Below are 27,833 nucleotides of genomic sequence, written 5' to 3'. Positions count from 1 at the left end.
CTTTATCAAAGGTGTGAGCATTACAGCAGATGCCTTTGTGTCAAAGTAACTGAGGATAAAACACAGAAAAACATGTAGGCGGTTTTCCTGGTCTGGGTTTTTTAGCAAAGTTACAGAGGTTTGATTAGAGACACAGCATTTTGCAATTTTGCATAATTTTAAAAAGTTTACATTTGTTCAGTATTGAACAGCAGAAGTGAGGCTTTCTTGTCGGAAGTAAGTAAAAAAAAACAGCGGCTGACACTGTAGACTGGTGGGTAATAAGTAAGCGAATAATGCAAAAAAACAGAGATTTTTAGATGGGAAACTGTTCCTGAGAGAGAGAGAGAGAGAGAGAGAGAGAGCTCTACATGAAGTGTGATTTTATTGTGGTGAAACCAAAACAGCAAAAGTCAGAGGAAATGTTTATGTGAAGCGTAGTTTGGATCGTCTTTTGCTGCTGGTTCAGTCAATATTGTTTGGAGAGAGATAAAACCTGCAGCTTCAGAATCGAGCGCAAAAAGGATGTAAACACAAAGCGCGGACCCGCCGACGCTTCAAAATCAGCTAGCTGTCGGCTTTCAGCCCCGACGGCGTGTCCGCGTACGTGCCGTCGGGTGAGAAAGGGGACATCTCACTGATTCTGATCCGTCGGCGGGTCCGCGCTTTGTGTTTACGTCTTTGTGCAGAATCCGTGTACCTGCTCTCATTTACTGTCTTAGCTGTTTGGTGGTTGCAGAAATTTTGTGAGGTTCAAACTGAAATTCTGGCGTTTCGGGCAAAATAAATTTATATTTAAAAATCGATTCAGGATTTTAATGAATCAATATCACGTTATCCAAGCTAGAATCGATTTTAATCGATAAATCGATAATCAAAACCCACCCCTAATGATGATGTTTAGATTTTACTTCTTACCCAAAAACTCAGAAGTTAGCGTCACAGTGGTGCACTAGCTTCTTTTTGTCTTCTTTTTTCAAATCCAGTTCATGCTAGCTTTGTCAGAAAGTCGTGTTCGATTGTTCTTTCTAAAAAAAAAAAAAGAACAAAGAGGTTCAGGTACGTTTGAATTAGGAGGGCAAACCAACACGTGAGGGGCGTACTTGCATTGGTACAATCATGTCAACATCTTTTAAAAGATCAGGAAGGATTGTGAACATTCAGCACAGAGAAGTTTTGCTCTCTGCTTCCCTAAACTCAAAGTCTTTGCAAACAGAGATCAGACTGTAAATCGCTCACTCTGTAGCACAGTTGGGCTTTTAAGTCTCATTATTTCACAGTTTTTGATGAGACCGGTCCACATTACCAAGGAATGCTTTATTTTTTGCATATATATTTGTTTTGAGACCGAAAGAGTTGAGGACATAAAAAGAAAAATCAGGCAAGACTTTACACCATCTGCAGATATCCATCCACTCCATAATTACAGTAAGATGTCATTTTTAGGACATTTATTTACAGCACTTGTCCATGCTAAGAAAATATCTGCTTACACGTCCAACAAATGTTGAGATTTTTTCTTTCTAACTGTCAGTTTTCTTTAGGCGGTGATCATTTTCACTCATTTCACCAACATCCTGTAAAGTTTGGTTCCTATAGAAAAATGTAACGAGAGCGTCAGACTAGCTCGCCACTCTGACTAAACTGTTTGCAGCAGGTTCGCCCATAATAAGCTGAATATAAGTTAGTAGGCTCAATACTCCCAACATTAAGGTATTTCAGTTGGATGTTGGATTAAGAGATTAAGTCGACATGTTTCTACCTAAACCAATCTAGCAATGACTGAAACACAGAAAATATCACAACAAGGAAGGATCGCAAAATAGCAAACAGGAGAAAGAAATGAGCTGAACATTCATGTGTTTGGAGTCCACTCATGCCAAGAGGGAGTGTAATGTGTTGCCCTGCTGATGTTGGGCTTCAGCTCATGTGTTGATGAAGCACACGGCCTCAGTGCGTGGGTTGGTGTTTCTGACACTGTCCTTTGCTCTCAGATGGCTCTCAGCGCTCAGCTTCTTTGCCCAGTAAATCCTCCAAGCGTGGTAAGGCCCAGAGCGTCCGGGAACTCCCGGCAAACCACCTTAACTCTGGCTTTTAACACACTGGCAACGTCCTGGAGGCCCTTTCACCAACACACTCTGTCTGCACTAACACGTGTGTCTGGGAGCGTGTGAGCTGCAAATAAAATATAATTCATCGTAACAAGTCATTTTAATGGAAAGAAATGAAGTATTTCCAATGAAGAGTAGAAAGTGCTTTTGGCAAGGGCGTAGATTTGGCATGGACGGAAGGGACACGTCCCCACCAATATCCAGCGATTATTGAATTGTCCCCACCAATAATTTGATCTCTTCGAGTAAAGAAAAACAAAACTGATAGAAAGAAGAAAAAAAAGATCTGTCAACGTCTCATTCACCCAGCGGTGCAGAAAGAGTTAAATTACGTTCTCTACTGGAGTCCTACCTCATGTGACAAATATGGCCAATGTGATTGGCTGTGCCTTTCAGGGAGCTCTGTTTAGTTTTAGCAGCGGCAAGCCTGCGCTGCGAGGACCTGCAAGGAGGAGAGGAGGATGGCAGCAACAAGGAAGAACCTGGATATAAGAAAGTATTTTTCAAAGAAACCTTAAAGAAAACTTAAAGTCAAGTTCACTCATAAAATGTGTCCGTCATAATAACGTTACAGGCTATGCTATGCTAGGCCATACATGCCAACCCTCCCGATTTTTCCGGGAGAATCCCGAATTTCAGTGCCCCTCCCGAAAATCTCCCCGAGCCACCATTCTCCCGATTTTCACTCGGACAACAAAATTGAAAAACCATATCCCAGATTGGCCCAGCCAATTCCAGTTTCCAACAATGGCTACTACCACTGCAGCTACTTAGTTTTAATATTACTCTTATTACTCTTTCTGGGTCGCAAAATAAACTTTTAACATATTTTCAGGCGAGAATGTAGCTGTGTAAACTTCAAATATCTGAGCCAAAAAGTGATTGCCTGCTAAAAACTGATTTCCAATGTTTCCGTGTGTTTTTTGTGTAATATCGTTACGTATGTTGCTAAATAGACTTTGGTGAACAGGTATTACAAAGGGGTTATATATAAAATTACAAAATTACCTGTTTCTCAAGTATCTTTGTGACTGTGTTATTGTACTTACATTATAATCAATCAGCTCCCTTTTGTCCACGTAAAATATGTTTACAGAACTATTTTTGCATTTGTTGCAATTTCAGCTGTCCTCTTGGCCAGATTACACTTAAGAGAGACATTTTTAAAGTCAACAAGAATTTTTTTTTTAACTGCATACATAAAGGATACATAAAAGTCACTGCCAAAAACTGATTGCGGCTTCTACCTTGTTACAGGAATGTTGTTTGTTGCTCAAGATGACTTGATATCATTCATGAGGGATACATTTGACATATGTTTCACATATTATAGACCAACAAGTTATTTATAGCAGTTTAAATACAAGCAATCAGTTTTTGGCAAATACCGGAAATCAGTTTTTGGCAGACAATCACTTTTTGGCACAACACCTGGTCCTCAGGAAGACGCAGCCGCTGAATTTGGACACCCCCGGCCTGTTTCCGGCCGGACAATAATAACGGTGACATGTAACTTATTTTATCCGATAAACATTGTAAAATTCAAGTTTTTTGTATATATATACCCCCCACACCCCGCCCCCAACAGCCCTTTTGAATGTCTCCCTAATTCTGAGGTCTCAGGGTTGGCAAGTATGTGCTAGGCTTTGGCCCACATCAGTCTAAAATTGTATGTAACCATGAATAACGTGTTGCCATGTCCACCAGGAGAGACTGGACAGTATAGATGTAAAACAAATATGCCAGCAGTTTATCTCAGTTAATGAGAGAAGAAGGCATGTGTTTGGCTCCTTCACATACTGGACATTGAGTTGTTGTGTGGGGCACCAGTAGTCCATGTCTGTTGCTGTAACAGTAGTTCATGTTTAGAATAAAAAGTCCCAGCTCACTGATTTGATCGGGGCAATAGTGCCTAAAGTTTTGCATAATTTTGCTGAGAGATCTTGTACTTTGTGGTAATCTTAGATGAGTAGTTTTATGGACAACAACCACCAGGTCATTCAGTGTTCCCTTAGTGCTAATGTATCAGAGATGTTGGTGTAACTGAAGTAATGTTGTTAAGTCCTTAAAGTCATATTCTTTTATTGTCATGACTGTATTTGAAGCTATTTTTATTTTTGTATGATACCTGATTTATATGGAATATGGCTGAAGTAAACTAAAGCCTAAAATTCTTAGTCAGTTTGTTTAATAGTTGTTTAATTTGTTTAATAGTAATTTAACATTATATAATTCACATATAAAACTATGAATTGTAATTTTAAATGGTTTAAAAGCATGTAGAATAGCATATGCAGGGAAGTATATTTCTCCTTTTTATCAAGAAGCAAAGACAGAAAGGAAAAAAAAAAGAAACAGGGCAGGGTTCGGTGTTGAATCATCCGTCCCCACCAATGCAAAAACCAAATCTACGCCCTTGGGTTTTGGGGTTTTTTACAACAAGAAACTGATGATTTAAATCCACAGGAGGGCTTCTTAGAGGCACCTCTTCATTTTTCCAGTTGTTTATTCTGAGACAAACATTAGTGTTGATGAGGGCTTTTGAAATTTGGTCTTTAAAAAAATATGCCCAGAGTGTGCGCAACTCAATGACTTCTTTTAATCAAACAAAACCAATATGATGCATCAACATACTAAGCCAATTTCTGACCCAAGCTCCACCAGTGTCAGTAACAGAGGCATGTTTAAGTTTTATTGGATTTTAATAATGCTCTTTGAATAGGAACATTTTTTTTAAAAATGTAATTAACTAATATTTCTTATGGCTCATTTTAGCTAGTCAGTTTTAGCTTTTCAGCTAGGACTAAGCGAGTCTGGGCGCAGGTTTATCTCAGTGGGTGAGCAGGCGACCGTATGCCGTATGGCCGGAGATCCTGAGCTCGAGTCCGATCCGCTGCATGTCTTCTTCCCTCTCTCCCGGTTTTCCTGTCTGTCTTCACTGTCCGAATCCAATAAAGGCCAAAAAATCATCGTAAAAAAAGGATTAAGCAAGGTATAGAAATTATTTCTAAAAATTAGATTCAAATTCTTTCAGTTTGTGCCAGAAAGATAATGCTCGTGTAGCCACTTATTCACATTTGATGAATATATCATTCTGAAACAAAAAATATGCATCTGTGACAAAATCATCTGGAATTTTTGTTGACTGATGAAAGTCATGAACAATAAGAAAACAAAGTATGATATGACTGCAGTGTGTTAAAAATTAGTGCTGTCAGCGGTAATCTCGTTAAAATGACGTTAACGCCATAACTGCATTAACGCGTTACGTTAGCGAGTTAGTGCGTGGGGCTGCACGACATCAACGCGTTAGCGCAGTTAGCTCGTTAATGCGATAGCCCCGTCCAGCCCCACGCACGGGGCGATCCACGCTAACTCGCTAACGTAGATTTGCTGCGTTAATGCGGTTTTGCCGTTAACGTCATTTTAATGAGATCAACGCTGACAGCACTATTAAAAATGTTTTCACCTGACAAATCTAAAAGGGCCTCATTATTAGTGTTTAACAGCTTTTTTTATTAACGGACAATAAAAAATAATTTGTTCAAAAGCCACACAGACTGACCATTAAGCTTTCTAAACACAGAGATATCCAGTTTATGATTTCATAAGGACGATGATGGAAGGCAGTGAATTCTCCAGTCTGAGGGGCAATGGGGATCTTTCTTTATGTAAAAGATTATTTTAAATGTAGTGGGGCCCACTAATTGGTCCACTTGGTCAAAGTTATTGGGCTATGTAGTGTCAGTGATGTTTCCACGGTAGTTTTGGCTGAGTTAGGGAACACAATGACTTGATACGATGACTATATTTCTGTGTGTTTGGGGTTGGAGGTTGGCATTGGGGCCTTTGCATGATAATGCTTGATACCAGGTTGTTCACCCCTCCTCTATAACTTTCCATATTTAACCTCACTTGAACAAAAGATCAGACACAAATGGAACATGTGTGTGCGTGTTGTCAGAGGGGGACGATGGTAAGTTCTCAGGACACGCCTTCACTCTTCACGCACATTCAAAATCAACACCAACAGATGTGATCACTGAAGGATGTACCGTTTTGAACTAACCCTGTAATGTGCATTAATGTGTGCACCGTGCTGTATTGTTGCATGTTTTATTCATTCATTGCTGTTTAAAGCACTGATCAACAGACTTATCAAATGTTGTTGTGATGGATGTTGGTATAATGGTGAGTTAACTGGAGCTTTGGAAGACATTTGCACTCATATGGTTTACCGCCCTTTATTTCACTGCTTAATGCAAAAGTAACACAATAAAAAACAATGGTTAGAGACTGCAGCACAGTTATCACGATTATTGTGATTGTGTGCAATGAACTCATTGTTGCCACTTCTGCAGCCATTCATGGACAGGGTAATAAACTGGTAAAGATCTGTTGCCATTCTAAATAGACAGAAATGTATACTAACTTATTAGAGTCCAGCCAGAACCTCAGAGATCTGAAACAGAAATTCCTGATGTAGTTGCTGCAGGACAGCGATTTAACTGCAGAATGACAAAGTCACTGAGCAACCTTGTCTTCGTAGAGAAATATAACCAGGATGCAAACAGCTGAGTCATGTCTGACGAGATGCTTCTAAGAGAAGCTGCAGTCATTGGCACAAACCAACTCTGATTGATTGTAATTTGCTTTTGTAAATTAGGGGACAGTTTGCAGACCTTCCCTCACCAGCTGTCCTGTGTAAACACTGTGCTGGTTTCAGCTACTTGCAGTCAGTCACCAAATGTGAAAAAATTCAATGTAGGGAAAACCACCAATTTTTTTTTTTTATCTCCTCTATTCACAAGGAGGATGCTGTCCTATTTTCACTCTGTTGCAGGGAAGATGTGGAAGACTAAGAGTGCTCTTAGAGTCTGTATCTTTAGAGTCTGCTGAGAATCGGGACATTTTTTTATTTTTCACTGTCACAATAAACCAGTTATTTGGTCATCTACAGTACAGACGGTGGCTTTTATTAAATAACACGTTAATGCTGCATTAACAAAATTAGAAACTAATGCAGGCTCAAAGCCTGTTATGACAGGCTGACTAAGCTTTTTTATCAAAAACATTTTATTAGACGTAGCCACTGCGATCTAGCCCTTCGGTTTGTCGACATACGTTCTTGAGCCGTTTCTGCTGTAAAGTCATATTTTTAATGTTTGTGGGGAAACACTTTTGGACTCAAATGGCTAAATTTATCATCTGTTGAGGGTGGCAGTCTATGTGTTGGTGGTTTATGAAAATGATCTAAGCATTGTAATGGAACGCTGTTTAAAAAGCACAAATTATACCATTTGGAATAATTCTTGTATACGGCAGTGAAGCAAAAAAGTGAACTTTTAAGTCATATGTTCCTATTGGTTTTTCCCTTACAGCTTCATAGTTGTACTATGGTTTTACAGGAAACACTGAGTCCTGGGTTTTTAGTCATTTATTTTTTTTAACAAAGACTTCAATTTACTGATCCCTCTAAAAACCCAATAAGAAATTTGCCTCTAGGCTAGCTGTTGAAACCAAAAGCTGAACCCAGGTATCTGTCAGTTCATGATAAACTTCCAGTTTAAAATCTCTTCTCTCTGCGGTGTCAGCTGAGATTTGGTGGCGCGGTTCTGATGGTAAGATTCGAAATGTCTTCCAGTGCTCCTGTTGGTTCTCCATGTTGCAGGGAAACTGAGACTCAGAGACCAAAAAACCTCTCGCAGTAAAAGTGATGGAAGTCCTGATACAACCAGTGTCGTTTTGGTGCCACCTCTTCTTCGTCTGGCCTAAAAACAAAAGCTTTGACTTCAGTTGTCTTGGTCGTAAGAGTCTCCCTTCCTAGCTCCACTCCTCTCATTCCTCCATCACGTCCTCTTCCTCTCCTCATGTTAACCCCATTGCTCATTTGTTGTTTGTTCTCTCTCTCTCTCTTTCTCTTTTTTCTTTTCTTCCCGTCTGTGTAGGCAGCCCGTTGAGTAACTTCTTTGACGTAATTAAACAGCTTTTTTCAGACGAGAAGAACATCCAAGCGTCCCACTCCCCCGGCGCCACGCCTAGCTCCCCCACCAAGCATACCCCCAGCAGCAAGCCCAACCAGCCCCCACCTAATGACTCTAAATGCCCCCCTGGCAAAGACAAAACAAAGATGGCTGCCAGCAGCAGGACACAGGAACAACCTTAAGGAGCCGTAGCTGTGCATGACTAGATGAAAGCAGTAATCAGGTCATTAAATAAGAGAAATTAGGAGAGCTGCTAACTTTGCCCTTTAGTTAAGAATAAAACAAGAAGATCTACTTTTTGCCTATAAATTTTGTACTTAATAATGGGAATGGCTATTTCAGTTTAAAAGTCGATCAGTATTTTACAATAAGTAGCAGATGTAGCTTCGTCGTCCCTACCTTGTGTCCCTCTCTATGTGTCCTCCTCACATGTGTGATGGCTTGACTTGTCTCTGCCACCAGGGATCATCCATAATAACTATTAACCTTGGCGAGACGGCCTGCCAGCACCAGGAGAGTTTGAAACAAGAAAAGACTGAGGACCACTTCCCTAGCCCACTTGAATCCACTCCCCCCGCCCTATATCTTTGAGTCTCTTCCTGCTGCCACATCAGTAGAGTACACTTCACCCCGCCAGACCAAACACAGACACGTCTTGGAAGACTTGTAAAAAGAAAAAGAAAAAAAGCCTTAAGACAGTGACGTTTGTCAGTCTGCACACATGTATACCCTCTCCCTCTTTCTTCCATTTCTCCTACATGTACATAAAAAAATGCACCCACACATACACCTCGGCATAAACAACCTGTTCGCGTGATGAACTTGAAATCGAGATGGGATGCAGGAGCGATGGAAGAAAGCAAAGGTGGACGGATGGATCAACAAACACTGGCTGGATTGTAATTCTTTTTAAAATCATATTTCTTTGTGAGCAGCAGGTTCTTTTAGCTCGCTCTGTGGTGTTTCTGTACATGGGTTCTTGCAATTAAAGACTGCCCATAAAAGTATGATAAAGAGGGTTGGCGGTGGTAATATTATATAAATGAATGATCTATTCTGTTGTACAGACTAAACTATGTCCCTGCTTAATGTCAAAAAGTGTAGTAGTGGCATTATGTTTTAGAGTTTTTGCCATATTTTCTTTTGTATTCACGAACAGGCACGGCCACACCAGCATTTGAATTGTTTCATTGTAACAGTAGATAGAGCTCACATACAGGAAGAGACCTGCAACCGAGGCTGTGGGGAGTCATGAAATAATGCAACTGCTAGCGATAACGGCAAAACAACCTTTGTTAATGTGAGGTACACGAATAGTAATCTAAATGAGCTAGTTAGCTTGCTGCAGACTTGCTAGCTAAACTTAGTTTCTCACTTCAGACGGAAAAGCCCATTACGGTAAAAAAACAGAAAATGCTCAAAAAGCCATCTTGGATTTAGCGCTAGCAAGTTCTTGCAAGCTAGCGCATTGACCGTTAACATTGCCCAGGAAAGTTTGCTGGTGTGACCAGGCCTTTTTGCTTAGTCGTCTCCTTTTTATTTTGCACTTTGAACATTTGTCTTGAGTTACACCATTTCAGTATGTTTTAAATTTTCTCTTTTATTCCCCAAGTTCTTTTAGATTATCTGCAGGTTTCAGACAATATTGAACTGCTGTGTATATTTTTGTACTTTACTGTATTTGGTCATTTTTTAATTAATTTATTATTGTTTATTTATATGAAAGATGTAGAGAATGTTTCTTAATGTCAGATTATTTAAGGATATTTTTGTCATGTTTAATTTATTTGACCACTGAGAAATGAAAACATTTGTGTGTGTTTGTTGCTTTTCCCTGGTTTTTGATGCAAGAAACCTTGTAATATATGTTTGGGAAAATAATTTACTGTAATTTAAGAATGTAGTTTTAGCCTCTTTGAGAGGAACAAACCCTTTGTTGATAACTGTCCTTTTCCCCATGCCCCGTGCGCGTATGACGGCTCAGAACTCACCAAACACTCAATCTGTAAATAAGCCGAGTTTACTGGCAAGCTTATTTAAAAAAGAAAAGAAAAAAAAAACACAAAAAAACAAGGGGATCCCTATTCTTAGCTTTGACCTTGTATGGTTGTTTGCATGTTCAGCATTTGTCTTTTCTTTGCATGTTGTCGTTGGAATTGTTCTCCTCTTCCCCTTTTCTCTACACGTTTCAGTTCTTTATGTGCATTCATTTGAATTTGCCTTTTTGTTTTTTTACATTTTCATTTAATTTGCTGTCCTTTCTCTTTTTTGATTACTGTGTGCACACAGTAACCGTGCAATGCATTCTCCTTACTCATTCTCTCAAAGAGGGACTTTGCTGGCAATTGGGTCACTCACTCAGCCCATCTGGGTGTGTGTTGAGTTGTCAGAAAGAAAAATTAAAGCAATACCTTTCATCATTCGCTTTCCTCTTTTTCTACTGTGGGAATCCAGAGCACACAGAATGGACTCTTCGGTACTGAGCGCTACTACTGAGCAGGATAACCATTTGCAATGTATTCCCTTGTGATGTTACTGTGAACAACTTCAGTGCTAAAGGAAATAAATCTGTTGACTTTGGAGTAGTATTTGTGTTGCGCTTTTTTGATTTTTAAAGTTTATTCATGTAAAGAAGTAAATCTTATATGTTCAGAGTTCCAGTAGTGAAAAATGCACAATTTCTGTTCAAATCTTGGCCTTTCAGACTTTCTGCTGCTCTAATAACTGTTCCAACAGCTACAAAAATATGTTTTATTCAAAAAAAACAAAACGATGATATCTAAACACAATCTATAAAGTTGTATGTCATGTAATTTATCCATGTTTATAGGATAGTGTCATCATCATACAATCTCTAGTTTAGTTGATGTTCATATTCATAATTTAATTAACCCTTCACGTGACCAGTGCCTTAAGTGTAGCTTTGCCACTTTATAAGCTAATAATTCACAACAGTTACCACCAGGCACTTTATATTGTCAGGTATAGGTCCTTACAGAACACCCCTGTTCTATAAGGACCTATACCTGACAATATAAAGTAGGGCTGCACGATTAATCGTTAGAAAATCGCGATCTCGATTCATACTTATGTGCGATCTCATTTCCAAATGACAACGATTTCAAAAAAAAAAAAAAAAAAGACGACGACGATTGTACCGCATTTTGATCCGGGACGTAATCTGCATGAAAACAAGCGCTCACTCTTCCTGCTCAACAAATGACAAGGGCGGAGCCTTATACCACGTGATACAGAAGCTGTGCCGTGATGCTCAAATTGGCAGGAAAAACAACGGAGAGCACGTCAGGGATGACGAGAAAGTGACAGGAGAAAATCCGTCCCGGTCAACCACCCAAACATCAATAACGGGAACCTTATACAGCGCTTCCCCATACCCGTCGAACTCCCGCAGGCACAAAGAAATTACGGAGGCTATTACTTATCACCTGACCAAAGATATATCAACACTGTGCAAAACGAGGGATTTAGGAAAATGATCAACACCCTAGACAAACGCTACACAGTGCCGTCCCGCAACTATTTCTCTGTTGTTGCACTACCTGCTCTGTACACGCAGTGTCGAGCAACGGTGGAGGAGGAATTTCAAGCAGTACAACATTTTGCGGCAACCACAAAATGTGAGGCATTTATTGTTTTTATGTTTATTTATTGTTTTTATGTTCAGTTTCAACTGTTACGAAGTTGATGTGCAGTTAATAAGTGCAATAAATATTTATATTGGAAAAGAAAATCGTGAGAGAATCGTGATCTCAATCCTAAGCAAAAAAATCGTGATTCTCATTTTATGCAAAATCGTGCAGCTCTAATATAAAGTACAGGTAACTCCAGGCCTCGAGGGCCGGTGTCCTGCAGGTTTTAGATCTCACCCTGCGTCAACACACCTGAATCACATGATTAGTTCATTATCAGGCTTCTGGAGAACATCAGGACATGTTGAGGTCATTTAGCCATTTAAATCAGCTGTGTTGGATCAAGGACACTGGCCCTCGAGGCCTGGAGTTGCCCACCCCTGATATAGACCAAGATGGCTTGAATGAACCTTTATTGTCTTTGTTACATTACTACTTTGATGGTCCACCATTCTTCCAAAACATACTTCTTTGGTGTTTTGATGATGATCCTGGAAAAATCTGTATGACCTGTTGGTTCAGTAGAGCTGATCAGTTGCAAAAATGAAAGTTTGCTTCTATGATCTGCACGTCACCTTCATTGGGTTGTTGTTTATCCTCAGTCAACCAATCAAAAGTGACTTAAGACTCTTCATCTGAAATACCTTTTTGTTGAGAACTTGGGGGAAGACCACCTTAAATTAGCTTTTCTTTCTTGCAAGTAGTGCTACTGCATAAACGTAATGGTCATAACTCCCTAGTAATGCTGCAGCCAAGCATAGAAAATACTTAAATTATACTAAACATCATATTAAAGCAGTCAGTTGAAAGAAATCAATTCTGCAGAACAGAGACAAGTTACAGTTCTTAGATCATTTAAAAGACTAGTGTACATCAAAGTGCTTCACAATAAAACCGCAGTGCGGGCAGAGCAAAGTACAAATAGTACAATTATACTTAAAATTGCATTTACATGGTGTAGTGCAGGCCGAATGAAAGTCAAACATTTGTTTCAAAAGCTAAGTACAAACAAGTGTGTTTTTAAACCGGATTTGAACAATTGAATCGATTCCGAAGTACGGATTTCAACTGGGAGGTTATTCCAGAGTCTAGGGGCAGCGATGGCAAATGCACGGTCACCTCCGGTTTTTAAACGAGACCTTGGTCGCATTAGGAGCAGTTGGCTGGAGGATCTTAGTGCTCTCTTTGCGTTGTACGGATCAAGGAGATCAGTTAAGTAGCTAGGGCCCAGGTTATTTAGAATTTTAAAAGTGAGCAGAAGGATTTTGAAATCAATGCAATATTTGATGGGAAGCCAGTGTAGGTTAGCGAGGACAGGGGTGATGTGCTCATGCCTTCTAGTGCCAGTTAAGTGGTGTGCTGCCGCATTTTGGTCTAACTGCAGGCACTGAAGGAGGGAGAGTTGGAGGCCCAGGTAAAGAGAGTTGCAATAGTCCAATCTAGAAGTGATGAAGGCATGGATAAGTTTTTCGAGTTCTTTATGTGGTAAATAGGGCTTAGCTTTGGTAAAAGGTGGTTTTTAGCACAGTGGATACTTGCTTGTTTAATTTAAAAGAACTATCCATGAGCACTCCGAGGTTTCTGGCAGAATGAGAAAAGTGGCTGGCGAAAGACCCCATTGTATCAGTTAGCTGGCCCAGGGGAACGTGGCTATCAAAAACACTAATTTCTGTTTTGCTTTCATTTAAGATAAGAGAATTCTGGGATAGCCAGTCTTTAACCTCCCGCAGACATTCGAACAAAGGCGAGAGTGGGGACGAGGCATCCAAATTTAGAGGAAAGTAAATTTGGATATCATCTGCATAGTAGTGATAGGAGATGTTATGTTTTTTTTAAAGATGAGTCCCAAAGGCAGCATGTACAGGGAGAACAGTGTGGGACTTAATACGGACCCCTGAGGCACACCACAATTAACAGGGGAAGAAGAGGAAGAGTATTTCCCCATGGTGACAGAGAAGGATCTGTCTGATAGATACGATTTAAACCATGAAAGAACATTACCTTTAAGGCCAACTACATGTTCTAGCCTTGTTAGGAGAATATTATGGTCTACCGTATTGAAAGCAGAAGTTAGATCTAATAAGACACAGGGCGCCCAGAATCGGCAGTTAGGAGGAGATCATTAAAAACTCTCAATAAGGCTGTCTCGGTACTATGACGGGGTTTGAATCCAGATTGAAATTTGTCACTCACAACACTCTAAGAAGGACTGAAGTTGCTGGTGAACTATTTTTTTCTAAAATTTTAGACATGAAAGGAAGTTTAGAGATCGGCCTGTAGTTTGAAGGACTGTTGGGGTCAACGTTGCTTTTCTTGATCACAGGTTGTATGGCTGCGTGTTTGAAGGCAGTCGGAACACAGCCTGATGACAGTGAAGAGTTCATTAGAAGTAAAATAGAGAGACCGATAGTAGTCAGAGATTCCTTAATAATGCGGGAAGGCAGAATGTCATGCAGCGTATTAGAGTTACTCATATGATCAATAATTTCTTTCAGAGTCGAAAAAGATACAGGCTCAAATTGTTGAAAAACCACAGAGCATTCAGAAACTGGGGTTTGGTTAACTGCCGGTAGATATGGTGCCCTTAGTGCTGAAATTTTATCTATAAAGTAATGTAAGGATTTTTCACAGAGAGCCGGGAGGCGTAGAGCAGGGATTATCAACTGAATTAAAGATTTTAAACAGAACTTGTGGCTTGTGACTGTTGTCAGTAATAAGTTCTGTCAGGAAGGAAGCTTTTGCAATTTTGACAATCTTCTGATATTTTGATCGGCAGTTATGCAGGATTTCCAGGGACACCTGAAGTTTGCCTTTTTTCCATTTCCTCTCGGCTTGGCGACATTCACGCCTGAGAGCGCGAGTGGATTCATTCAGCCATGGTTGGTAAGTGGGCTTGAAGCGTTTAGCCCTTAATGGAGCCACAGTGTTTAAAATTGAGGAGCATGTTGAAATAAAGGAGTTAGAAAATTCATCAACCGATATAGCTGAATTAGAGTTGGTATCATAAAAAGTAGAGTTAGTAAAGGCCACAGAGAAGCTGGTAATCTCAGGATTAATCGTGCGCACTTGGCACAGGGGACCCGCACAATTCAATTCCACATTACAAAGTTCAATATCAAACATGACTGGGAAGTGGTCCGAGATCCGAGCGTCGCTTATATCCGTAATGTGCATGTCCAGACCATGTGACAATACCAGATCAAGTGTGTGGCCTTTAATGTGGGTTGGTCCACTTACCCACTGTGTAAGATTAAACAAGTCAATAAGGGCAAAAAAATCCTTAATCAGTGGGTCCTACTCACAACAAACATGAATATTAAAATCACCAATAATAAGAATACGATCGTACTATAAAACGAGACTTCCTAAAAAATAATCAGCAAATTCACAATTAAAGTCTTTAGTGAATTTCGGCAGTCGGTACACCACAGCACAGATAATCGAGGGAGCACAGGTCAACTCCATTAGCTGTGATTCAAAGCTAGAGTACATGGCAGGAGGCAATTACCGTACTCGAAATTTGTTTTTAAAGACCGAGGCTAGCCCTCCACCTCTACCCGAGGTCCTGGGAGAGCTCAGAAAGGCACAGTCTGGGGGAAGAAGTTCCAAAAAGGAAAAGGACTCACCGGGGCATACCCAAGTCTCCGTCAGCAACAAGAAATCTCACCTTGATGAGAGAAAAAAGTCATTTAGGATTAAGGACTTGTTCTTTAATAAGCTGGTGTTGAGCAGTGCCATCCGGATCGTAGTCACATTATCACTTCTAGGAGTGCGCCTCAACAGGCGTAGATTGCTGTGCTTCACGCCACCTCTGGAGGTCTGCATCCAACACCGAGCAGGTAGACCGAGTGGGCATGCTGGCCGACATGGCGGGTCCATTGATGGCGAATCAGCCTAAAGGTAGACCAGTCCTGGAAGGATGGGGAGGAACGTAAAATATCCAAGATAACTTCACACTTCGTGTGACTTTAGGTAGGCCTCGATGCGTTCACGGATACCGCTCCGTTTACCCTGTCTCCTAGGTCGTTTTTTCTGTAAGGGGGCAAAAGACAGGCGGCGTATGAGGGGAAGAATATCCGTCAAAAGCGGGGGGAAAGTCCCTGGTTCCCAGTGTACGTCTGGCGTTTGATGGTTCAATGGTCGAAGATTCAAAAGAGTTTGACGATCAAGGGCAATTAGTGCAAAAACAGCCGGGAAGCATACATAAAGCATAACGGCAAGCAGTACTCAGAGCTTGGGGAGACGAAGACGGCCTGGCGTACACACTAGCGCCATCTTGGATTCCATCTTGGATTAGCTACACTAATAAGATGTTCTGTAAATGTAGCCATAAATGAAGCTCGCAGTCACTCAGGCTCATTGGTGGTATTCTTTACAGGCAGTCTTTTTCTCCCACTTTCAAAAAATGAATCTGATGTAGCACCTTTCACCTTATAAATGGTAACACCTTAATATTCCCAGACAGTCTGTCCTGTTAACAACATATGGACCAAACAATTAACCAGTCAATCCCGAGACAGCAGTCCTATCATCTATGATGGTTTCAAACTGAGTTTCCTTATATTTCCCCAGACCATAAATCTTTATTTAAATGTCACCAAACCATTTAGCCGTTTCATGGAGTTATACTTTTAAAATAGTGTTCCAGCTTCTCCGTTTATGTCTGTTAGTTAGCTAGCTCAGCGGTCCCCAACCTTTTTTGTGCCACAGACAAGTTTATGTCCGACAACATTTTCAACATTTTCACGGACCGGCCTTTAAGGTGTCGCGGATAAATACAACAAAATAAAACCAGTACTGGTACCAAAAAAAAAAAAAAAAAAGAAGATTTATTCATAACACACGGGAAAAGACCCAGGGAAACCGAGTTAACGATAAAAACGATTAAAAAAAAAATAACACTAAAAACCCTGAAAAACATAAATTTCACACCCGAGCCTCAACTCTCGCGGCCTGGTACCAAACGACTCACGAACCGGTACCGATCCGTGGCCTGGGGGTAGGGGACCGCTGAGCTAGCTAATAAAATCTGCTAGCAACAGTTTTTCAGATTACCACATAAACAGGACTGAATCTGACAGGAAGTCAGAGTAGAAAATGTTTTCCTAAGGTTGCATTTTAAATGAGTACTGATATTTCTCATTATTCTTTTTTGGTGTTGGCGTGCTTCCCAAATATGGGCTAAAATAAATGTAAAGTAATGCTAACACATTAAATCACCAGCTTTAACAAGTGGTCTGAGATAATGTCAAGCTCTTTATTAAACACACATCCTCCGAGTGAAAACTATGAAAAATTAAATGAAGAAATGATCGTTTACTCATCACAGCTAACTAGAGCCAAACGTGACAATCCTTTTTTCTGACCAACATCAGAGTCAAATCCAGAGTAACAGGAAAACCTTCAACCAGTTAAGAGCTGTTAATTAAGATCATCGATACTGGGATTCTTCTACACTAAAATGTGTCTCTACACCAGGGGTGCCCAATCCCATTTCTCGAGAGCTACTGTCCTGCAGCTTTTAGATGCATCCCTACTCCAACACAGCTGAATCAAATGGTTTGATTGCCTCTTCAGCATGCCATCAAGTTTGGCAAATGCCTGATAACAAGCCATTCATTTGATTCAGGTGTGTCGGAACAAGGATCCATCTAAAAGCTGCAGGACGGTAGCTCTCGAGGACTGGGATTGGGCACCCCTGCTCTACACTATATACAGTATGGCTTCTATTCCCAGGTACACATACGAGTGTGGTCGAACACAGTCCACATTTCCACCATTTCTACTCTCGACATGCAGAGTGGAGAATATAAAGTCTCTGGATAAGTACATTCTCCAAGTCCCTTAGGAGGACCAGTAGATCCTGATCTTGGTCGAGTCCAGTCCGGGTGCCCAGGCCTGGGTATAGCAGCTCTTGACTGAAACCTCCTAGCAGCAGGCTGTGGAAGTCCTCCCTGTCCAGGAGCTGATCCATGTTCTGCAGGAAGAATCCTTCACAAAACCTGCAGAGTTCAGCTCCTCCATGGTGCTGCAAGTGCAGAAGCTGAGTCAGTGTCTCTGTGATAATCCATTTTATATATGATGTTGATAGAGAATGCATCGAAAAGGTAAAATTTTTCCTTGGAGATTTTTTTCGCAGCAACATTTATGCAAACAGTTGTTCCTTCTATTACAATCTTGAAATTTGAGGCACCATTAAAAAATACAATAATTTTTACACCTAAAAGAAAATAAGGCTCGAGTCTTTAGTTTCACAGCCTGCTTTTTTTAGGGAAGCATGAAGGTCTAAATAGAACATGGTCCAATCAATCAAATGTAATATGAGAAATCACAAGTTTTGCCTATTCTTTATTTTATCTGTACTCTAAAGTAATAAAGTGAGAGAAACATTTTGGAAACAGTTTCTGGGGGAGTTTATACGAGTCCTATCATCAGGTTCTGTAACTGCCCATCAAAAGGCAACAATCCAAAACTTTACCTGAGTTATGTTTGATCAGTCTCCTCTTCAATTTCATCTTTTTTGGGATATTTAGATTTGCCGTGGCTACTACTACTGCTACTTTCCATGGCAGTGCTTTCATATGCAGTCTATGGTTTGAATTAAAAGCTGTGTCCCAGATATCTAACTGTCCTCATTAGAAACAGGAGCTCTTACATGTCAGCTTGTGTGTTTTTACCTTAGCAGCCTTGTAGATGCTGACAGCATTGTCCAGAGTAAGGCTTTGCGACAGTGACATTTCACAGCATCTTTGCAGACCTCGGAGCTGGTAGAAAGTGGCCACTGGCAACAGCTACGAGACAGATACCATAGAGTAAACCATCAGTGTACTTTACACTATTTACAAAGCTGGTTATGCACACACATGAGTGGTGAATACACATTAAAATCATTTGTGGATGTGTACTTCTGCCACAGTAATAACCTGATCGCTGCGCCTGTCCAAAAAGGACGTTACCAAAAAGAAATGTTTGACTGATCTGCCAGCAGAAACAACAGAAAATAACAGATGCCGTCTAAAATATTTGCCCCGGTGACAGAAGTAATGCAATAAGTCATAAATAGTTTAAACCTACCTCACAGTCAGTGGCTTAAAGAGATTCATCTAATGAAACACAAACCAGTACAATCCATAACAAGCTGGAAATCCTAAAAAAGGCCCAGACTGGAGCAGGCATTGACTCACAGTCTGTGGGACGTTTACCTTCAAGGCTTCAGAGGGAGACACAGACAGCCCCTCAGTTCCTCCACAGTACAGAGACTTCATCATCATCTGCAGGGAAACAAACAGCCTTCATCCACTTAAAACCTAAATGTCTCAGTCACATCTGCACCGAAGCACAAGGGGTAAGCTACTTCCTCACCTGGAAGGTGCCGTAAGTCATGTGATTGATGTGGACAATGTTATCGGGGGAATCTGTGAGCAGCTGGCGAAACCTGCCGGGACAGAACGCACATCAGGACACATTTCATTCTTTAAAAAGGCGGTGACATTCGAGGCCACTTGTTCACAAAAACTTTCTAAATAAAGTCTAAGAGCTGTTCTGAAAGAAATAAATGCACATTAATGACTTTCTATCAATAATCACATTAAAATGGATACTTTCTCACATTGGTTATCATAGCACATGGAAGCTCACTGAGGAATGCCTCCTATTAGTGAATAAAAGGTTCATTTCTAGGTAAGCAGTGCTCAGTGCCATTTGATAAAATGAACATTTAAAGTTTGGTTCTAAATCATGATGTGTCTGGGTGTGGTTGGTGGCTCGGCTGCAGGGGAGGGGTGGAGCAGCAGGTTCGGGGTGTGCTGTCTGGGCCTTCCCTATTTCAGTAGCAGCCGGGCCGGAGAGAGAGGAGCTGCTGGAGCAGCGCGCGCCGGAAAGTGCCACGAATAATAAAAACTGATTGTATCAAAATAAAAGAAAAAGGCAAAAACACACCCACGGAGCCATGTCGGGTTCTTTTCTGGGTTAATAATAATAATAATAATAATAATAATAATAATGTGTACTGTATTGATCCCCGTGGAGAAATTCCTCTCTGCATTTAACCCATTCACTCAGTGAAGTTACACGTGCTATTTTAAAAAAATTTATATTGGATCCATTTCACAATGTTGATATTTTGAAATTGATCTCACATATTGTGAGAAGAAACAATTAAGGTATAATTATTTTGTATTACTCAAAGGTTTCATGAAAATACAGTTTGGTGCAGGTTAAACTGCTTAGCGAGCAGTACTGTGGTGAAGCTTACGGCAGTGCAGTGTTAGATTCAAGGGCGGCAAGCAGCAACCACAAACAGGTCAGCTGATCACAGCCTGTATGCAAAGAAAAAAAACCTGCTGGGGCGTATTTGTCTTATTTCTAAATTATTTTCTTCCCTCACACTGGTCCAACCTGCCAAATCCCACTTTACTGGATCTGAACACGCCTACTCCAATACATACGTACATCAGAATATTTAGTGTAGTGGACAGGTTCCTCTGTTATGAATTATACAAAGCTGCTTCACATCTTAGCTTAATTTCACTCTGTCAGTACTTTATACTGTGCTTAAGTGTTTTTGAGTCAGTAGCATGTTTGGAGAGTCTGTTGGGGGATTTCACTCATCATAATTCTTCTCGACGAGCTTTGCTTAAATCAGAGCTCAAAATAACCTTACACTAGAGCCATGTGCAGTCCCTCATGTCCTCCTGTCTGAATTAGAGCTGTAGAGTTAATCATATTAATGATATCTGCTCTCAGTGACATCATACAGATCCAAGAGTAGAAAAAAACTGAAATGTAGCATTTAGAGGAGTCAAAAGCTTGAGCCGTTAGCTCACCCAGACTTCTTATTTACACATATACCCTGACCTCATTATTGGAAATTTAACTACTTACAATTTACATGTTATGCAATTTCTCCAAGCATTTGCGTGCACGAGCCTATATTCTTACACATTAATTTTGTTTGCATTGACTAGAACATGTCTGCAGCCTCTTATAGGTTAATAATAACAGGCAGCTAATGTCAGTCAGAGAAGAGAGATGATACCTGTCTGACGCAGACATCAGCAGCACTCGGTGTGCAAAGAATGGGCGCCCGTCCACCATGAATGTCACATCTGACATCTCTTTGTTGTTCAGAAAATGAATATCTGAGCAGAGACAACCATGTAATCCTTCATAAGTTGGTCAAATGTAACATGTTAAACATTGACACTGGCAGGAGGGGAGTGTTACCCAGCTGTGTGGACAGAGTGACGTCCAAAGGTGGGACCGGAGGAACGGGAGACGAGCCGTAGCAGAGAGAAAAGACAGTCGCCAGACGCTTTGTTACCACGTAGTCCTACAGAGAATAAAACAGAACAGGAGATTATTGTAGCACTGACCTCTGCACATTCAGCAGCACACATCCACACACACAGTCCTTTATATATGCTGTATTATATAAGAAGACTGATGATCCAAACTCTGACTCCTCCAGTGGTGAAGCATCTGCGGGAAACATAATAAACCCCAAATTTTCCCCGAAGCATCCATCAGCATGTGAGTATGACACTGATGTATGTGTGAACGTGGCTCACACTAATGCCACTGCTGAGTGCTGTGATGAACTTTACTGAGAAATTACCAAAGAACAAACAAGTATGTAAATAAATGAGAAAATATTGTTATAATATGGTGTCATATTATAACAGTAGTTTGAACAGGTTTGAATTTCAGAATAGTCCCCAGTGCAGGTATAAATGTCCCCAAATGGCTGGCTCTTTGTACCTTTTCAAAAGTGTGGGAGTGGTCGGGAACCACGCTTCTTCACGTTCTGCAGCAGTATCATTGTGACACATACAGTTTGTCTTTCATGCATGGGAGCAAAAAGCAACTGAACTTCCGCCACCTCGTAGAGCTAGTAGATGTTTGTTGTACTGGGCACAGAGTGTGAAACCACTCTCTTAAATCTGTTTCCCATCTCTGTTTAACAATAAAAATGTACCATCGCTATTTTTCAAGACAGGTCAGGAATCATCATTTCTGTTTCTTTTGTTTAGCTGCTCTGCCTCAAACCCTTCATCTGCATTTCCATGAAACTATGGGAAGACAGGAAAATCCACATATTCAGAGATGCAGAGGTGCTGAGTTGTACCTTGGTGGTCTCCAACATGCTGAACATGAGCGGGATGCCCGTGGAGAGAAGCCCGGGGCTGTAGTCCTCCGTCCTGATAGAGATGAACTCTGTGAGGAGGGAAATGATGACATCGTCCCTACACAGCTGTTGGGCTCTGAGCAGAGACTCTAACCAGATGTGCAGCCTCCAGGGGACACCTGGAGAGATCAGCGAGACGGAACCAGGGAATGTGTTTGAGGTCTTTGTGCAGTTGGAGCCAGAAGCAACATGCTGTTAAACTCTGTTTTTCCCCACCGCTCTCTGGATCGCTGCTCATCAAAGCCAAAGGAAATAGGAAGCTGCAGGCAGGTGATTGCAAATGTTCCTTTTATAAAGACGCTTTCAATGCAATATATGGAAAACCACGAAGTTTCCTGGCATCATACAAAGTTTGGATTTTGAATGCTTTTGTTAGTTCATTCAGTTTATTTCACTTTCATTTGTTGAAGCACACAAATACAAAGAGAACGTGCACACCTCATGGACAAAAAAAAAAGTTCAAATTTATATTTAAATTCGTGCTGTCAGCGTTAAACGGTTAACGAGCTAACCGCGCTAACGCGTTTAACGCTGACAGCACTAGCTGTCACATCCTCAACTTCTTTTACGTGTCTCCCAGCGCAATCTTAGCATATTCCTGCAAATAGTCCGTCAGGTTATTGTCTCCCCAGAAACACTTCCCTTGTGTTTTTTCCTATTTCCGTTGTGTTTTATGTGCTTTTGCAGCATTTTTCTTATTGCTGGTGTGTTCTTAAGTTGCAGTCCGTTTGGCCTCTCAGGGCCACCGTATTTGACTCTACTAGCTGAGTTCTTGGAACCAGAGAGCTGCTTCCTGTTGCAGAAAGAATGTATTTTTGGACTGGTGCCTGCTTTTTGGTACTGTGCTAGGCTAATAGTTTAAATGTGTTCACTTAATGAACTAATTTTTCAATCAATTTGATTTCATTAGAGCCAATTAAAGTGTAACAAATAAGGTGTTACTGGGCTCATTATGAAGCTCATGATGAATCTGTCTGATATTCATGGATATTTCCATCCTGAACTTTGTAATAAAGGACTGTAAATCTCACATTTTGCTCTCCTCTGATTTCTTCAGCATGAAATCTTGTTTTTATCTGTCACAAGTTTAAAATAAATTACGCACATTTCAAAATTATACCAGGAGCCTGCAGTGTGCATATGTGTTTACTTGCTATTTAAAAGTCGATTACTCCAGTTCAGAGTTCCTCAGTTTGACATCACGTGCTTACCCATGTCTCTGAGCTCCATGGTGACGTCCAGGTAGCCGTGCTCCGCGCTGTAGTAGGCTGCCTGCTGCAGGGCTTTCATCCTGTTCTTACACAAACTCGGAACAATGCTTGGAGAGTCAGGAGCTAGAGGCTGTGTTGACATTTTTACTTCCTCTTCATCCTCTACTCCTTCAGCCAGGATCTCTTCCAGAGAGAGGATGTCCTCCTTCCTGTGCTGTGGCTGCTGCAGAAGCCTCCTGAGGATGTTTCTGCAGGTGGAAAGGGCAAATGTGTTGCTATATATGTGTGAAAGGGCAAGGTAAAACAGGAACTGGAAAATGTGGAACTTTTTAAGTCTCACCTGTGCCCATGTGCTGCTGCATAGCTGAAGCAGTTCATGTTTTCATACAGCGGTGAATTCCCATGATGCACTTTGATCAGAGGGTCTGCTCCGTGAGCGAGCAGCAGGCTAACCATGTCGTAGTAACCTGAGAAGATCGGATGTTCTATTGGTGGATCCATTCGAAACAAATACACTGACACACACACACGCTGTCTTTCACTATATCAGCAAATATCTCATGTGACCACGAGGCCCCTCATAGAGCCTAAACTGGCAGCGCTGTCAGTATACAAGTCATTATTCTGCTAAAACATCTACTCATACAAATAGTTTTCACCAAACAGTCAACCACACAAAAACCTCAAAATAGATGTTATATTGTAACCAGTTTTTATTTACACCTGTAAGGAAGAGGACTCCCTTACTACATTTATTTATATTATATTATCTGTATAGCACTTTAGAGCACACCTTTCACTTTATTAAAAGCACCTTATCAAGCACTTTATTTAGCATTGCACTTTAAGCATGGATTTGCACAGTAAAACATTTGCACACAAGAAGTTTAATTATTTATTGACTATTTACTGGGAATTTTAAAATCAGTTGGTAGCCTTGTTTCAGATCCTGCACAGCTGCTCCTCATCAAGGAATGTGGTGGTTGTCTGTCAGGAGAGAAGAATGGTGATTGTGATTAAGGTTTACCAGTAAGGAAAACTAATGCAAGTGTGTGTGTGTGTGTGTGTGTGTGTGTGTGTGTGTGTGTGTGTGTGAGAGAAATTTAGGAATAAAAGTGGTGCAAATAAGTGTTTGGAAGATAATGATTACTCACCTTTCTTGCCTGTGTGCTCTTCAAGGTGTTTGGGCAAATGTTTCCCTGAGGGTCCAGACACCATTTAAAGGTTCCGGGAGAGACCACGGGTTAAGAGAGTGTGGTGAATCTTTTTGTGCTTGGGTTTTTGGGGTTTTATAATATTGGGTTTGGTGTAAAATTAAAGTGTGAAACATTTATTAATATGAAAATGTGAAATGTATTTATGTATTTATTTATTCTAATTGATATATTGTATACTGTGGTGGAAGGTTGGGATTTAAGAATTTACCTGAGAGTGGAAGAATGGTTTAGTCTGTGACAGCTGAACATATTTAAGGCTGCCAGTTGTCATTAGAGGGTGGATTGTGCTGTGAAGAAGCTCGACGAGTGAATTGTTGTAAGGAGAGCTGTATAGCAAATAAATACTTTTTGTTCCACTACACTTGCCTTGGTCCACCTCACTGTGTTTCCAGCTGCTAAGGGCCGCCCTGTTACAACACCATTGTAATTTATTCTTATTAACAATGTGTTTGTGATCAAAAAAGTCCACTTTGGTAAAGCTGCAGTCTTGTCAGTTAACTTCAGATTACACACACTAAAATGTTCAGCAGAATGATACCTGCTGCAGCAGCCAGCTGTAGTGGTGTCTCAGCTGAGCTCTCCTGACTGTCCAGCAAGGCTCCACCCTCCACGTCTGCACCGGCCTCCAAAAGCAGCTGCCAGCGTGAGAAACACAATACTGTGAGAGCCTCATTCAGTCAGACCACTGCAGCAATTAAAATGCTAATTTCAGTAGTCCAGTGAAATGTTTTTCTGCTGATGGAGTCTGTTTGAAGGACTCACCTGAGCCACGGACAGGTGACTGTGAAGCACAGCAAATGTTAACGCCACCCAGTGCCGACTGCCTGGGTAAACAGACGGATGTTTGGCAGAGCTGCCAGGGACCTGAACATAAAGCACACACATACTTCACAACCTGTTGTTATGCAATGAGGTTTTACCTACACCACCATCACTCTTTACCTGCATGTCCAGGTGAGCTCCGGCTTCAATGAGCATCTGCACTAGTGCCTCATCTCCTGCTGCTGAGGCGTACATTAGAGGGCTCATTCCCTGCAAGAACACATAGTAGGTTTTGTTTCTTTTTATTTATGTACATAATTTAGATACAAAGTAATACAATGGAAAACACATCAGGAGACAGAGGAACAGAATGACATCCACCAGTGCAACTATGTACACATGATATGTAAGATGTATTTAAGATTTTTAAAATGTTAATGATTTTGCATCGTGAAATAGATACAGTTGTATCTCATTATTTGTGCACAAAAGAAGAATCTACATTTTTACATTTGTAGATCGTAAATCTGTGTGAAAGACAAAACAAACGGACTAATGCATCGTTTGGCTCATAGAGTCAGCTAAAATGAGCAGATCACATATAAAAACACATAATCATTTACATAATCATTTTAATTTTGCAATAATGAGCACTGGACAATACATGTCATTACAGTAGATGTCTTTCTCAAAGGGCTGTAACTAACTTTAAGGAAGTGATACCGCCACTGTTATCTTCTTCCATCCATGTGCCGAGACAATGCAGAGCAGCTACCTAAACTCTGCTACCACAGAGGTCCATGATCCTGTTATTACGGTTACTGTTATCTAGCATATGATAATGTGACTACTCTGAAAAAGAAGCCAACAAATCAGACACACTTGAAACTCTATAAATCTATAAAAAAGAGATCTGAGAGCTGAGACATCATCATGTCAGTGCAGTCAGACTGACAAAGAGTCACAGCTTTGTTGAACCAATTATTCCTTTAACCTTAACTAGCAATGACTTGATGAATTTCTTCGCAAATAAAATTGTAACCATTAGAAAACAAATTATTCATAGCTGTCCCACAGCTGCTGATATTAGACTCTGTCTCCTATGAATCTGTATACTGACAAAGGTATCACATTTATCCAGCAGAGCTCTTCTGACCTTACTCTGATTGGAGTCTTCTCAGTACATTTTTAAGCAGTTTTCTGAAATACATTTTAAACGTATAAACCATCAACCTAGTATCTGTTCCAGTCACTGAAACACAGCTGCACTCACCTGATCGTCTATAGTGTTGACACCTTCAGCTCCTAGAAGCCGGGCGGCGTGGTGGAGCAGGTCTGCTCGGCCACACGAGAGCATCCTGAATCCTAAATCCAACTGGAATTTAGCCGAAGCAGCTTCTGCATCCAGACATTTAAACAACTGGAAACAGCACTCTGGCCTGCAGAGTAACACAGTAAAAAACGGTTCATATCAATTTAACTCTTATCTGCACGGCATTTTTAGAGAACATCCACCTATTAGAGGACTAGATGCTGCTCATACTGATATCCATACAGCTTGTTTTGATATTCAGGATTCCTGATTGGAGGCTTGATTTCATTTTCTTTTTTGTGGTCATTAGGCAGTCTTTCTGTACCTGGAGGATCTAAGGCATCCTTTCAATACAGTCTAGTTGAGAAGGTTGAATAATGCACCAATAACCAGACAGGTTGGTAATCAGTCAACTCCTGCTTTGACAGTATACACAATCAGTGGCTTTATTCTTTGGTGTCCTACCTCAGCTGCCTGGGCTCACAGTCTAGTCCTGGCAAAAGCTGTCTGGCTGCCTGTCTGACATCATCACTATCAACCAATAGGCTGCGGCGATGTTCAGCGTGCACCACGGCAACACGGATCCACTCCATGAGAGGAGGGAGGAGCAAGAATGGCCTGAAAAAAGTTTAACATAAGACAGTATAGAGGTGGCAACACACACACACACACACACACACACACACACACACACACACACACACACACACACACACACACACACACCTCTCTCTGCTCAGTGTCATGGTTGGAGGGTCAAGGTTGGGATTCTCCAGTGATTCCATCTGTGGGTTGGACAGGAAGTAGTAGAGTGTGCGGAGGGCATCTGGAGCCCAGGATACTGGCATTTGACTGGCTGAAGAAGAGTGGCTGATGGAGGGACTCGAGCTTCTTAGACGCTGCATGTGGTGCATTGCTCGACACACCAGATCACCTGGAAAAAGACGGGAACCATCATTTCCCACCACCACAGGCTGTCATATTTCAGAAATTTCAGAAAGTTTATAAACTTAATATATTTGTATTTATGTCTGTTTTATGGACAAAGAAAAAAATGTTAAAAAAACAACAGCAATAATAAGGCTGAGATTATTTACCATAAAGCTCATATAGTTACAATTTAATTTGCATTATTTTTCCCTCTGATCTACCATTTACCTGTTGATCCAGTGTTTTTGAGTTATGAACTTTCCAGTTTTGTTGACATAGTGGATCACAGTGGGTCTGTAATAGTCAGAGTTCTGGAGTAACAGAGTACATGTACCAGCATTATGTATTTAAAACACAAAATATGAGTAACTGTATTCTGTTACAGTTACCACTTAAATAAGTGATAATTAGAATACAGTTACTTTGTTAAATGCATTACATGGCGGTCATTTCCTGTTTCATATGTTAGCCCATCCCCTCTCTAATTGTGG

The 27,833-nt window shown here is 40.8% G+C and overlaps 2 protein-coding genes across 14 annotated transcripts in view; one reads left to right on the top strand and one right to left on the bottom strand.

The window, feature by feature from the left end:
* Positions 1-10,662, top strand: part of LOC134624793 (serine/threonine-protein kinase BRSK2-like) — a 150,183-nt gene extending 139,521 nt beyond the window's left edge. For 8 of the 13 annotated variants that reach the window (XM_063469908.1, XM_063469925.1, XM_063469859.1 and 5 more), the window contains 2 exons: positions 1,974-2,021; positions 8,039-10,662. In XM_063469908.1, the coding sequence (XP_063325978.1) occupies positions 1,974-2,021; positions 8,039-8,256 (266 nt within the window). In that variant the 3' untranslated portion in view covers positions 8,257-10,662. The remainder of the gene's footprint in view (positions 1-1,973; positions 2,022-8,038) is intronic. The other 5 variants (XM_063469877.1, XM_063469886.1, XM_063469943.1 and 2 more) reach the window with 2 other exon arrangements.
* A 6,750-nt stretch (positions 10,663-17,412) lies between these two features.
* Positions 17,413-27,833, bottom strand: part of LOC134624857 (ankyrin repeat and BTB/POZ domain-containing protein 2-like) — a 29,788-nt gene continuing 19,367 nt past the window's right edge. The window contains exons 3-17 of the mRNA XM_063469964.2: positions 27,139-27,346; positions 26,878-27,030; positions 26,374-26,539; positions 25,281-25,370; positions 25,101-25,202; positions 24,877-24,973; positions 23,462-23,588; positions 23,122-23,369; positions 21,851-22,029; positions 20,950-21,055; positions 20,762-20,864; positions 19,087-19,159; positions 18,927-18,995; positions 18,402-18,515; positions 17,413-17,752 (exon numbers count right to left, since the gene is read on the bottom strand). Of these exons, the coding sequence (XP_063326034.1) occupies positions 17,507-17,752; positions 18,402-18,515; positions 18,927-18,995; positions 19,087-19,159; positions 20,762-20,864; positions 20,950-21,055; positions 21,851-22,029; positions 23,122-23,369; positions 23,462-23,588; positions 24,877-24,973; positions 25,101-25,202; positions 25,281-25,370; positions 26,374-26,539; positions 26,878-27,030; positions 27,139-27,346 (2,081 nt within the window). The 3' untranslated portion in view covers positions 17,413-17,506. The remainder of the gene's footprint in view (positions 17,753-18,401; positions 18,516-18,926; positions 18,996-19,086; positions 19,160-20,761; positions 20,865-20,949; positions 21,056-21,850; positions 22,030-23,121; positions 23,370-23,461; positions 23,589-24,876; positions 24,974-25,100; positions 25,203-25,280; positions 25,371-26,373; positions 26,540-26,877; positions 27,031-27,138; positions 27,347-27,833) is intronic.

The sequence above is a fragment of the Pelmatolapia mariae genome, linkage group LG1 (assembly GCF_036321145.2).
Source record: "Pelmatolapia mariae isolate MD_Pm_ZW linkage group LG1, Pm_UMD_F_2, whole genome shotgun sequence".
Lineage (NCBI taxonomy): Eukaryota > Metazoa > Chordata > Actinopteri > Cichliformes > Cichlidae > Pelmatolapia > Pelmatolapia mariae.
This window is presented reverse-complemented; position numbering and strand designations above follow the sequence as displayed.